The 14,204-nt window shown below is 38.3% G+C and overlaps 2 protein-coding genes across 2 annotated transcripts in view; one reads left to right on the top strand and one right to left on the bottom strand.

Moving 5' to 3' along the window:
• The window catches only part of LOC138706260 (fatty acyl-CoA reductase wat-like), a 235,414-nt gene that overhangs the window by 63,286 nt on the left and 157,924 nt on the right, over positions 1-14,204 (top strand). The window lies entirely within an intron of this gene.
• Positions 1-14,204, bottom strand: part of LOC138706262 (putative fatty acyl-CoA reductase CG5065) — a 94,224-nt gene that overhangs the window by 9,897 nt on the left and 70,123 nt on the right. The window contains exons 7-8 of the mRNA XM_069835342.1: positions 10,080-10,328; positions 2,769-3,026 (exon numbers count right to left, since the gene is read on the bottom strand). Coding sequence (XP_069691443.1) covers positions 2,769-3,026; positions 10,080-10,328 — 507 coding nt within the window. The remainder of the gene's footprint in view (positions 1-2,768; positions 3,027-10,079; positions 10,329-14,204) is intronic.

The raw sequence follows: 14,204 nt of genomic DNA, 5'->3' as shown, positions 1-14,204 counted from the left end.
TAGTCTTCGGCCGTAACTATTGCTTCCTTGTTCTAATCTTCGTTGTAACTATTGCTTCCCTTGTCCTAGTCTTCGTTGTCACTATTGCTTCCCTTGTCCTAGTCTTCGGCCGTAACTATTGCTTCCCTTGTCCTAGTCTTCGGCCGTAACTATTGCTTCCTTGTTCTAATCTTCGTTGTAACTATTGCTTCCCTTGCTCTAGTCTTCGTTGTCACTATTGCTTCCCTTGTCCTAGTCTTCGGCCGTAACTATTGCTTCCCTTGTCCTAGTCTTCGGCCGTAACTATTGCTTCCTTGTTCTAATCTTCGTTGTAACTATTGCTTCCCTTGTCCTAGTCTTCGTTGTCACTATTGCTTCCCTTGTCCTAGTCTTCGGCCGTAACTATTGCTTCCCTTGTCCTAGTCTTCGGCCGTAACTATTGCTTCCTTGTTCTAATCTTCGTTGTAACTATTGCTTCCCTTGTCCTAGTCTTCGTTGTCACTATTGCTTCCCTTGTCCTAGTCTTCGGCCGTAACTATTGCTTCCCTTGTCCTAGTCTTCGGCCGTAACTATTGCTTCCTTGTTCTAATCTTCGTTGTCACTATTGCTTCCCTTGCTCTAGTCTTCGTTGTCTCTATTGCTTCCCTTGTTCTAATCGTCGTTGTCACTATTGCTTCCCTTGTCCTAATCTTCGCCGTCACTATTGCTTCCCTTGTCCTAGTCTTCGCCGTTACTTTTGCTTTCCTTCTCCTAATCTTCGCCGTCACTATTGCTTCCCTTGTCCTAGTCTTCGCCGTCACTTTTGCTTTCCTTCTCCTAATCTTCGCCGTCACTATTGCTTCCCTTGTCCTAGTCTTCGCCGTCACTTTTGCTTTCCTTCTCCTAATCTTCGCCGTCACTATTGCTTCCTTTGTCCTAGTCTTCGCCGTCACTATAGCTTGCCTTGTCTTAGTCTTCGCAATCATTATTGCTTCCCTTGTCCTAGTCTTCGTTGTCACTATTGTTTCTCTTGTCCTAGTGTTCGTTGTCGCTATTGCTTCAGTAATCCGTCTTTTTCGACATAGTTACATTTATGTAATTCTCGTCTTGGTTGTTATTGTTTCTATAGTCCTCGCCTTCGTCTTTCTTGTTCCTGTAGTCCTCGTCTTCGTTGTTATCGTTTTCGTAGTCTTCGTTTTCGTTGTCATTATTGTCCACGCAGTCCTCGTCTTCGTCGTCGTTTTTGTTCACATACTCCTCGCTTTCGTCATCGTTATTGTTCACTTAGTCCTCTTCTTCATCGTTATTGTTCACGTACTCGCATTTCCCGTCGTTATTGTTCACGTAGTCTTCGTCTTAGTCCTCGTTATTGTTCATATAGTCCTTGTTTTCGCTGTTACATTTAACATAGTCCTTGTCTTCGTTGTCGTTTTTGTTACGTAGTTCTCATTTTCGCCGCCGTTTTTGTTCACGTTGTCCTTGTTTTTGCCGTCGTTTTTGTTCACGTAATCCTCGTTTTTGCCGTCGTTATTGTTCATATAGTCATCGTCACAGTTGTAATGGTTCATGTACTCCTGTCTTTTGCCGCCGTTATTGATCACGCAGTACTCGTTTTTTCCGTCGTTTTTGTTCACATAATCCTTGTTTTTGCCGTTGATACTGTGCAAATAGTCCTCTTCTTCCTCGTAATTATTATACTGTCGTCGTTGTTCCTTCCGTAGTCATGGCCTCAGTCATCGTCGTCATTCCTTCCGTAGTTATCGCCTTCGGCGTCGTCGTCATTCCTTCCGTAGTCATCGCCTCCGTCATCGTCGTCATTCCCTCCGTAGTAATCGTCTTCGGCGTCGTCGTCATTCCTTCAGTAGTCATTGCCTCCGCCGTCGTCGTCATTCCTTCCGTAGTCATCGCCTCCGTCATCGTCGTCATTCCCTCCGTAGTTATCGTCTTCGGCGTCGTCGTCATTCCTTCAGTAGTCATTGCCTCCGCCGTCGTCGTCATTCCTTCCGTAGTCATCGCCTCCGTCATCGTCGTCATTTCCTCCGTAGTTATCGTCTTCGGCGTCGTCGTCATTCCTTCAGTAGTCATTGCCTCCGCCGTCGTCGTCATTCCTTCCATAGTCATCGCCTCCGTCATCGTCGTAATTTCTGCCGTAGTCATTGCCTTCGGTGTCGTCGTCACTCCTTCCGTAGTCCTCGCCTTCGGCGTCGTCGTAATTCCTTCCATAGTCATCGCCCCCGTCATTGTCGTCATTCCTTTCGTAGTTATCGCCTTCGGCATGGTCGTCATTTCCTCCGTAGTCATCACCTGCGGTCTCGTCGTCATTCCATCCATAGTCATCGCCTTCGGACTGTCGTCATTCCTTCCGTAGTCACCGCCTCCGTCATCGTCATCATTCCTTCCGTAGTTATCGCCTTCAGAGTCGTCGTCGTTCCTTCTGTAGTCATCACCATCGGCATCGTCGTCATTCCTTTCGTAGTCATCGCCTTCAGTGTCATCATCATTCCGTCCGTAGTCATCACCTTCGGCGTCGTCGTCGTCATTGCTTCCGTAGTCGTCATCTACGTCGTCGTCATTCCTTCCGTAGTCATTGCCTCCGTCGTCATTGTCTTTGGCATTTCTGCTATAGTCATCGCCTCTGTCGTCATCCTCATTCTTTCCGTAGTCATCTCCTCCGTCGTCGTCATTCCTTTCTTAGTTATCGAGTTCCTATTATTAATTTTATGTGTTCTTCAGATTCAGTGATAAAATTACTAATATTCAATAACTGCACAGCAGTGACTGTCGCATAAAATGTTTATCTATTGCGATACCTTTTGTATCTCTTTAATCCCTCGGGAATAGTAGAGAGATCGTCCTTGATGATGTATAGCCTGATGCCCCTGACATAATTGTGAAGATACTCCTCCCAGTCCAATCCAGCTATGTTGAAGTCAAACAGTCTTCTGTCATTTCCGTCCATCTTACTCCACAATCCTTGAACGTTGTCGTTGGTGAATATCCAGTCTCTCGTAGTGAACCAAGAAAGGAGGGCGGATGAGTGACTTAGCTTCTTGTAGGTTTTGGTCATCCTAAGAATACAGATAAATACATGCTGCAGTTAAATGCACATGCGAATAAATAGGTGAAGGCATTAATTACCGTACATAAATCTGTATAAATTTAGTACAGAAATAAAATGTAGTCCACACCTGTGGAGTAACGGTCAGCGCGTCTGGCCGCGAAACCAGGTGGCCCGGGTTCGAATCCAGGTCGGGGCAAGTTACGTGGTTAAGTTTTTTACTGGGGTTTTCCCTCAACCCAATACGAGGAAATGCTGGGTAACTTTCGGTGCTGGACCCCGGACTCATTTCACCGGTATTATCATCTTCATTTCATCCAGACGCTAAATATCCTAAATGTTGATACAGCGTCGTAAAATAACGCCAAAAAAAATAAAAAAATAAAAAATAAAATGTACACAGTGAGCAGTTTGAGTCTGAGTGAAATAAAATCTCTGTATAAATTTCATTAGAAATAGGATGAAACTTACATAAATATTGTAGCAAATTATTTTAGGTGAGATGTGTTTTATTTAACTACATTAATTTATTACTGTTTGTTTTTCAGCGTCGGAATTCAAATTGGACAAGTTACAATTACAATTAACCCATGTACATCCCTATTGGGCAAGGGGATTTTCTTGAAAGGAAGCCAATATCTGCAGTCCCGGTTAGCCAGTCCGGGAAAGATCAGCCTAATTTGTTGTTCTGATAGATGTATGCATTTGCTGGTTAAAGTTTCTTCTCTCTTTCGCTATCGTGGTCCACTTGCTGCGAAGGTCCTGACTTCTTCTGTCCAGTGGGTTCTCTGCCTGCCGGCGTTCCACCGTCTTGTTCTGGAGTCCCAAACAGTCACTCTGTGTGCTCCTGCTGGGGTGTTGTCTCATGATGTGTCCTGCCACCTCCATTTTAAGAAGGTTCGTGTAGTCGCGACGTCTTTAAACCTGTTCTCTTCCCTATTTCGTGGTTCTGCTTTCTGTCTTTCAATGTTATCCCGAAAAGTTTTCTTTCCATTTTTTTGGATATGTTCTTATTGCTTGCCTGTGCTTCTTCGTTAAACTCAACCTTTGAGAGCCATATAATAGGGCCAGTAGAATGAACATTTTCATTAGTTGACTCTTCAAATTTTTATATTGTAGGATTTGTCCAAGAGTATGAACCTAGAGAACAGAATTTGGACCAAGCTGTTGAGATGGCTCGTGTTATTACTTTGTCCATTGTGTTCTTAAAGGAAATTATTTGACCCAAGTATGCAATTTCTTGGACATATTTCAGAGGTTCGTTATTTGGTAATGTTATGTCTACTTCTCTGCTATTTGTCATCAACCTTGTTTTGTTGGTAGCAATGGTTATTAACTCCTCTACTTAATGTTACCATAACAGATATATTCTGTAGGACCAAAAATTAATCTTTGCGTAGATTCTTCACCTAACAGTGCATAATACTGTGGATTCGCGGCCACCAAGTCACTGAATTGAGTGCGCTCCTTGTATAATGACAGTTGACTTAATATATGTCAACATATATGTCAAACTTGGAGTCGGGCCACAAAGGGAAAAACAATAGAGGAGGGGGATTCGATCCGGTGTTGTGGATTGAACTTCGGCGTAGCTCAGTGGTTAGAACACTTGGTAAGTAGAACCAAGAACCCGCGTTCGATCCCCGGTGCCGGAGCGAATTTTTCTACTATAATAACTATTGTTACCATACAGATATATTCTGTAAGACCAAAATTAATCTATACGTAGATTCTTCACCCAACAGTGCATAATACTGTGGAATCGCGGCCACCAAGTCACTCAATTGAGTGCGCTCCTTGTATAATGGCAGTTGACTTAATTTATGTCAACGTATATGTCGAACTTGGAGTCGGTCCACAAAGGGAAAAACCGTAGGGGAGGGGGATTCAATCCGGTGTTGTGGATTGAACTTCGGCGTAGTTCAGTGGTTAGAACATTTTGTACGTAGAACCAAGAACCCGGGTTCGATCCCCGGCGCCGGAGCGAATTTTTCTACTCTAATAACTATTGTTACCATACAGATATATTCTGTAAGACCAAAAATTAATATTTACTTACTTTTGTTAGGTTCATTTTTAGGCCTATTTTTGAGCTCAAGCTTTTTAGCTCCGTAATGTGTGTCTGATGTTGTGACAATTAGCCTAGTAGCCTACTATGTCGTCTGCAAACATAAAGTGAGATAATTTTGTGCCGTCTAAGCATATTCCGTAGTCTCCTGTCATCTCCCGAAATATATCTTCTAATAGACATAGAGCTTTCTTTCTTGAATTCCCTCCCCTGTTTGACTAGTTGTATTCTCACTGTGGCCTTTGAGTATAATTTTGCTAAGATCCTGACGTATTTGTCTTCTGTTTTTTGGTTCTATAATGCTGCTATTAGTGGGACATGTTTTACAGTGTCGAAAGCCTTTGTGAAATCATGAATCTAAATATATGACTTGATTGAACTCTTGCGTTTTTTCTACGAACTGCGTTATCACTTGTAGGTAGTCGGCAGTGGAGTATCCTGCTCGTAAAGCAGCTTGTTCCTCGGCTTGGTTTTCTTCCATGTTGCGGTTTATGCGCTTTGTGAAGATTTCAAAGAACATTTAAATACATTTGACATCAAGGTAGTAAGTCTGTAATTATTTGTTTTCTTTTGATCTTTTTATTAGAATCATGTTGTTAGATTTCCATTGGCTGGGTATGTTTTTCGTCTGTAATACTTCGTTAAATAAATCTATCAGTGTGCTCACTAGTTCTTCCTCCTCTAGTTTTAGATAATCATTGGTGATTTTATCTGCTTCTGGTGACTTCTTCACTTCTTTAAGAGCTGTCCCAACCTCACTTTTAAATATCGGAGGAACTACCTGAATGTCTTCTATTTGTTTTTCGGTGAACTGGACTAGTCCAGTGTTAGCGGTGGGTAGTGTGCTGTGGTACAGATTTTCATAGAAAGTTGTAACTGTTTCTGTTATGCATTTTTTGTCAGACACATTTTTTTTCTGTATCTGTTTGTAGTTGTTTTATCAACCTCCTTCCTTGGTTTAGCTGTTTTGAAATTTTTCTGTGTGATTTTGTCTTCCCCATTACTTGCACCATGACGTCTGATTTGTATTTGCGCAAGTCGTTTCTGATAACGCTCTTTGTGATTTTATTTGGTTCTGTACAGTTAGTTTGGAAGGTTGTGTTATCATCTCTTGTTTTGTAGGCCTCCGCTCTTTGTTGTATTCGTTGTAGTGTGTCCTCATTAAGTTTTGAGAATCTTTTCATTGCTTTGTCCTTCTCTGCTGCGTTGGTGGCAGCTTTCTTTTTACTTTGTTCGACCGACGAGTAGGTTTCTTTGGTGTTTTTCGAGTTGAATTGGAGTGGTTTCATTAGACTTTCTCTTAATTCTGTTTTGAACTTAGTAGGGTTAATAACTTCATCTTTTGGTATGCGACTATGGTGTAACTTGCTCCTAATTTCTTTTTCTTTCAGACTTACTGTCGCCCGGACCATCCTGTGATCCGTGTCGAATCGTAAACGTTTCACTTCCTCGACGTTTTTAATTAAGTTCATGCTATCGCTTAGAATGAAGTCTACTTAATTTTTACTTCGCCGTTCGGTCCTCTACAGGTTCATTTATCCCTTGGGATTATCTTAAAGAAGCGATTTGTTACTTTGAGATTCTGGCCTTGGACGAATTGAATAAGTCGTGTTCCTCTCTCGTTTCTATCTTCTATGCCATATGGTCCAACCTATGATTCTCTAGCGCCGATATTGCGTCATATTTTGCTGTTAAAGTCTCCGATAATAAAATTAATCCTCGATCTGTGTGTATTCATTATGTCATCCAGTCCTTCATAGAAGGTTTCCATTAATCTTTCTGAGCATTGCATTCTTGGGACATAGATCAGTGCGATTGCCATTCTGATGTTATTGATATTTAATTTTGAAATTGTGATTGTGGTCGACAAAGTTTGCTCGAAGTCTTCCGTCAGGAGCAGGGTTTTTTTACTGTCCGTAGATCTACAAGAGACCCACAGTTTTAATTCCTCCTCTCTTACGAAAGTGGAAAGAAGAAACCAAATTACTAGCCCGCATTTCGAAAGTTACTGCGCTCGTCAGCCGTATCGAGCTACGAAATGCTACGCGTACACTTCACATCCTTACGGCAAAGTGTGTTGAAGAGAAAGGAGGAATATTTGAACTTCCTTTGAAACTGAAATATGATTATTTTCTGAACACAGTGTTTTTGTAATCCTTTTGAATATTTTAATCGATCCTTTAATTCTGTTCACAATAACTTCTACTCTCTTACGATTCGAATAGATGAAGCTCCTTAAATATTTATCAGCGGACCTATGCTCATATGATATTCTTAGCTCAAAATGTTCTACAGAACTGATTCTTAAAGCCATGGTCATACTTCATGAATCATCACGTTTAGTGAGACCATCCAACTCTGCTCAAGCACAACATGATAAATATAAAACAAAAAAATTCCATCGCAACGAAAAATAACTGGTTACACATCAAGAAATAAAACAAGTATTTTGTTTCTTTTTAGTCTATACGAATCAACTGCTAGGTTATTTAGCGTCTAAGGTTTTGGCGATGGGAAGATGGTATTTGGCCAGATGAGGCCGAGAATTCATGTGATTACTTAATATTCTCCTTACAATTACCAAAACTCGAAAACAATCCGAGCCCTGAAAAATGAGCCACTAACCGACATCTTCCTCCTCACACAAGCTTCTACATTTTTTCAAATTAAAGCCTTCGAAATAGGAACATTCGCTTCGGTGCTTGGGGCGAGTGTTACTTGCACAGTGCAAGGGCTCGGATCCATTCTCTTGCAAGGACTGCGACAGTCCCACTCGATGCTCAGCTGTCAAAGAAAAAGTGGTTGCTCTCTCGAAACTAAATTCCCTTCGGGTATCTTGGAGACGCGACATTACATGTTGTTGGACCACGTTGTCTGATATCTACAGCTATAATTAAAGTGTTCTGGGTGTTATTTTTGCAGCGTAATGGTAGCGTTTCCGTCCGGTATTCGTGAGATCGTGCGTTCAAACACAGCCTAGTGCTTTTTTGTTTTTAAGAGAGAGAGAGAAATAATTATAATTGCTCCTGTCCCTTTTATGATTGTTTTAGTAATTACATCAGGTTCATGAATGTATTATGCCATGACTTTATCATTATTATTAATATGCCTGCAAATGGAAAGGAAGAAAAATTATATTCTCGACAAAAATATCTTTCGTGGCATACAAAACAAACTTACTGGTATCTGCCTTACAAAAAAGAAACAAAACTTAAAAAAAGCCAAGATTCAATATTTAACCCATCTTCCTTCCATCTCGATCACATATTGCAGTCGAGTGGGCATGGAATCGGCTAGTCTTTTCAGTTCTCAGCCAAGGCATTCCAGGCATCCTGGACGACCTTGCACAAATTATCAGGACGTCTTGGAGGAGGTTTTGATCAATTTTTCGGCATTGCTTCTTTACTTGTGCCCCAATAACTCAGTCGGAAGAACGTCGGAATTTAGATGTCTACGTCTCAGGTTAAAATCCTCGTCACTCTTTTTCATTTCATTGTGTTACAGGATAGCATAATGTAATAATATATGAAGAAAAAACTAACACTAGTATAATGCAACTGTATTGTTCCAAATCTAACATTAAATTTATATTACATATATTGCTAAAGAACGATATCAGAATATAAATCTTAACTTGAATATTATTTATATCGCAAAAGAACGATAATAAAATAACATGAAAACTTGAACAAGGCTCGAACTCACAACTTTGGAATAATTAAGTGAACACACTACCGCTGCTCTACGAGACGCAGATGTGAATAACTCCTGCTTAAACATCTTAGTTCCGAAATTGCTTCTATAACCGCATGCAACTTGTTACGTCATCGTTATCCCGAGCGGACTTAGAAAATATTCGTTGTTCACGAGTGCGGTCAGTTTTTTTGACAGGTGTACAGGCTTTTAACATTTTGGCGATCCTGATCTGCAGCTGTTCTGTTATGCTTCTCTCCTTCTCATGAGGTAGCTACTAGGTTCCGTTCATTTTCGAGTATTTCCTCTTAAATTTCTCTGAAGTTCTTTCAGTGGAATAGCGAAACTTGGAGACAAGTGGTCAATTGGCTTGGAGCTCACATATTCAGATTTTATCAGATCCAATTTCTCTTACAAGAAAGCGTTTTCGTGTACCATTTAATTTTTTGTCCTCCAAGTTTCCCATTGACAATGCCAATGACAATTGGTCCAATGCGAACCGAACTCACGCCTGCCATATCAGTGGGAAAACGTGTCTGCAATGAATTCAGAAAGCTCCAGAATGCGAGTTAATGATGCTTGAAGAAGCATAATTAATTCATAAGCGACCACCGCTGTGGAGTAACGGGTAGCATGACTGACCGTGAAACGGGCGGGCCCGGATTCAAATCCTAGTTAGGACAAGTTACCTGGTTGAGGTTTCTTCCTGGGTTTTCCCTTAACCCATTAAGAGCGCTTGTCCCTGGACTAATTTCGCTGGCATTGTCACCTTCTTCACAATCAGACGCTATATAACCATAGCAGTTGAAAAGCATCTTAAAATAACCAATTAAAAAAGCGTAAGTTGTTAATGATTTTAAATGTGTGTAATTTTTTTTTCTATTCGAAACCCGTGTTTCGTACGAAATTTAATTTTGGGATACATGTTTATTAGACTTTTTTTCTTGTTTTCATGAACACCACTCTGTCACCACTCAAAATAGTATATGTAATATTTTAACACTCTGTAGATATTATACTGAATGACAAGGAGACTGATTAATTGTTGGTTAATCTGTGGCTGTTGTAGCATATTAAACTGTAGAGTGTGAAGTATGAAGGAATATTTGCAGAGATAAGAACCGAAGAAACGTATGATAAAAAAAAAGTAAGTAGGTGGCACATAGGACTGTTCAGAAAAACAGGCGGCGATATACCTCCTGATCCAGAATTCTGCATAATACTTTGGTAGGATGACAGTATAAGTAAAACTCCAATGTATGGACCGGAAAGTGCGTCTAACATTCGTCTTATTGAACTTACTTGGTATGCTTTCCGAAGAGCAAGGAGACACCGTCTACGAGGTAAGCTGGCAAGAAGTGCAGGAACATGACGTACAGGAAGTACACTGGGTAGTGCTTGTTCATCGAAAAACAGAAATACCAGATGGCTCGGACTGTGGGCGAGGACCTAATGCAGTCAGCGCATCTATCCGCTAACTGTTTCCATATTATAGGCTTCTGCACGGACGAAACGTAGTTGTAAAGAAGGATATCTTCCCCACTAGCAGTCCTGCGAGAAATTACAATTAAATTGATGATGTTAATAATAATAATAATAATAATAATAATAATAATAATAATAATAATAATAATAATAAGGATAATGATAATAATAATTATACTTACTTAATTATGGCTTTTAAGGAACCCAGAGGTTCATTGCCGCCATCACATAAGCCCGCCAAAGGTCCCTATCCTGAGAAAGATTAATCCAGTCCCTATCCTCATATCCCACCTCCCTAAAATCCATTTTAGTATTATTATCCTCCCATCTACATCTCGGCCTCCCCACAGGTCTTTTTTCCTCCGGCTTCCCAACTAATGCATTTCTCGATTCGCCCATACGTGCTATATGCCCTGCCCATTTCAAACGTCTGAATTTTATGATCCTAATTATGTCAGGTGAAGAAAACAATGCGTGGAGTTCTGCGTTCTATAACTTTCTCCATTCTCCTGCAACTTCACCCCTCTTTCCCCGAAATATTTTCCTAAGAACTTCATTCTCAAACACAATTAATCTCTATTCCTGTCTCAACGTGAGAGTCTAAGTTTCACAACCATACAGGATAACAGGTAATATAACTGTTTTATAAATTCTAACTTCCAGATTTTTTTGACAGCAGACTAGATGACAAAAGCTTCTCACCCGAATAATAACAGACATTTCCCATATTTATTCTGCGTTTAATTTCCTGCCTAGTGTCATTTATATTTCTTACTGTTGCTCCAAGATATTTGAATTTTTCCACCTCTTCGAAGGAGAATTGTCCAATTTATATAGTTCCATTTCGTACAATATTCTGGGCACGAGACATAATCATATACTTCGTCTTTTCGGGATTTACTTCCAAACCTATCACACTACTTGCTTGAAGTAAAATTTTTGTTTTTTCCCTAACCTTTCGGGGATTTTCTCCTAACATATTCACGTCATCCACATAGGAAGAGAAGCTTATGTAACCCGTTCAATTCCAGACCCTCACTGTTATCCTGAACTTTCCTAATGGCATATTCTAGAGCGAAGTTAAAAAGCAAAGGTGACAGTGCATCTCCTTGCTTTAGCCCGCATTGAATTGTAAAAGCAATAAATAGAAACTGACCTATACAGACTTTGCTGTAAATTTCACTAAGACACATTTTAATTAATCGAACTAATTTCTTGGACAAACCAAATTAAATAAGAATATTTTATAAAACTTCTCTCTTAACCGAGTCATACGCCTTTTTGAAATCTATGAATAACTGATATACTCTACCCTTATACTGCCATTTTTTCTCCAATACGATATCTGTCGAATACAAAAACTGTGATCAATAGTCGAAGTATTACGCCTAAAACCACACTGATGATCCCCAATAATTTCATCTACATATGGAGTTAATATTATCAAAAGGATATTCTACAAAATTTTGTACGACGTCAACAAAAGTGATATTCCTCAAAAGTTACTACAATAAGTTTTGTCCCCCTTCATAATATATAGGTACGATTATGGACTCCTTCCATTGTTCTGATACAATTTCCTTTTCCCAAATAACAAGTACAAGTTCATAAATTTCGCTAGATAATGTGCTTCCACCCTCTTGTATTAATTGTGTTGGAATAATATAAAAATCTCGAATGTTTTTATTCTTACTATTTGTTTCTTCCTCCTTCATTTTGTCCTTCAAGTTATCTCTCTTTTTATTCCTAAGTATACCAATAATAATAATAATAATAATAATAATAATAATAATAATAATAATAATAATAATAATATTATTATTATTATTATTATTATTATTATTATTATTATTATTATTATTATTATTATTATTATTATTATTATTACTTATTCTGGTAGAGTTACGGTCATGAGGCCTTCACTTCCACATTACCAGACAAAATATATATTCAAACAATAACAAAAATAATAATATTAACAGTAATACTTAAATATGAAATCATTATCTTACAGATTACGAAACTTACAGATAATGAAATATTGCCTAAACATGATGCATTATAAAATACCTAATTATACTTAATGATAGACCTAAATGACAATTATAAACACACAGAATTACATATAAAGTCGGGTAACACTCACAAATCAATTCCATGTAAAAGTATGTGAATCTTAATTCTTAATTTAATCTGATTTACTGTTCGGCAATCTCTGACATGAAGAGGTACTAAGGAGTTGCATAGGCGACAAACTCATACGGGAAAGAGGATGAATAAAAAGAGGTACGGTGACAGGTCTGAACTTCACAAGTGTTAGCAACAAGACACCACTTATGAGGCAACTAAGATAGGATATAATGGGGTAGGATGGCCAGTTCCTTTCTGTGTCCATTGCACACATCGCCGATTAGCTACGTATTACACTAATCAAATTTCAGATGTAAGCCAGCAAATGTTCTTTGTCTGACACATACACTCAAGTGAGATGTACTCTCTGTATGTATAAGTATCTCATGGAACTGAGGACTTCGCAGTTCTTTACCATTGACCAATATATTCTAGTGGCTTTTGCAGCAAATGCTTCGAACTACGTTCATTAGTTGTTCAAATAAAAATTTTTCAGATTTATTTTCAGTGAAGAATACCAGACATATTGTAAGCTATTTGCTTTCATAATAATAAAACATACTCCCTCTTGAACCTTTTAATAACAATATTATTATCTTATGTAAGTTTTGTAGTTTAATAGCCGCCGCTCAGTAGACTAAATTTTAGAAATGAAGATCTAATTTAAAATATTCTCTACAGCTACTTATATAGCCCCAAAACGTTTCACTTTCATATCCTCACTATAGCATTAATATGTGTAATTAATGAAAAATAGTTACATCAGAGCATTAACTATAATAATATTTCATTCCTAATGGTAATATTGACAACAAACCACCTCAAGTTTTGTAGATTTTAATATCCAATACACAGCTGTACTCCGAAAATTACACACCGCATAATCAGACTTGTAAGTTATTCTTAGTAAGGCTTGAAGTTTTTAATAACCAATTGAATTTGAACTATAAATATGTCAGCAATCCTGCAAATCATGGCCTTTGTGTAATAGCCTATTGTTTATTTTAGTGTGTGTTTTGTATTATTTTGTAATGCAATTAGTTCTCAAAACTGACGAAAGGTGGATTTTGGAGAATAGGAAAATTATGTAGAAAAGCTAACGCGTCACTGAAAGTTACTATCTTTCTGAAAATCCTTGGATGCCAAGCTTCAAAATGACGGGCAATTCATTAAAATCCGTTCAACATTTTTCCCGTAATTTCCATTACCAGTTCAAATTATATAATTTACTAAACAAACTACGAGTAAATAAAGAAAACAAGAACTAAACTATCATTATATATATATATATAATTTACTAAGCAAACTAAATAAAAAAACAAAACTAAACTAATATAAAAAATACGCAACACTCAATAGTGGTCCTAAACAAATTAGTTACACACCCAAGGAAAAAAAATCGCTACAGAATATGGGAGGAAAGGTACAATTATTGGCAGGGTTAAGGATGATTTTTTAGTCAATTAAAATTGAGTAGATATTTTAAGTTCAATCGTAAAAATGAAGCTTCTATGGGACAAAGGGACATTTTTTGCATATAATCACATATATCAAGTTACATTTTAAAATTAAATAATATTTTTTCTTGTGAAAAAAAAAAGTTCTGACATATACAATTCTTGGCATGGTTGTTACAATATTTGGCAGGTATTGATACAGTTGTTGGCATACTCGTTTTATCAACAGTGTATAACAAAATTGAAATCAACACACGTCCCATTTATTCATTATCACTTTCAGTATTTAAAAACAAGTCTTCACTATCACTTTCATCAACATTGTAGCACAGTTGGAAAAGGAAATCATCGCAGT

Source organism: Periplaneta americana, chromosome 9 (assembly GCF_040183065.1).
Source record: "Periplaneta americana isolate PAMFEO1 chromosome 9, P.americana_PAMFEO1_priV1, whole genome shotgun sequence".
NCBI classification, from domain to species: Eukaryota; Metazoa; Arthropoda; class Insecta; order Blattodea; family Blattidae; genus Periplaneta; species Periplaneta americana.
The sequence above is the reverse complement of the archived record's forward strand: the minus strand, read 5'-3'. Positions and strand labels throughout refer to the sequence as shown.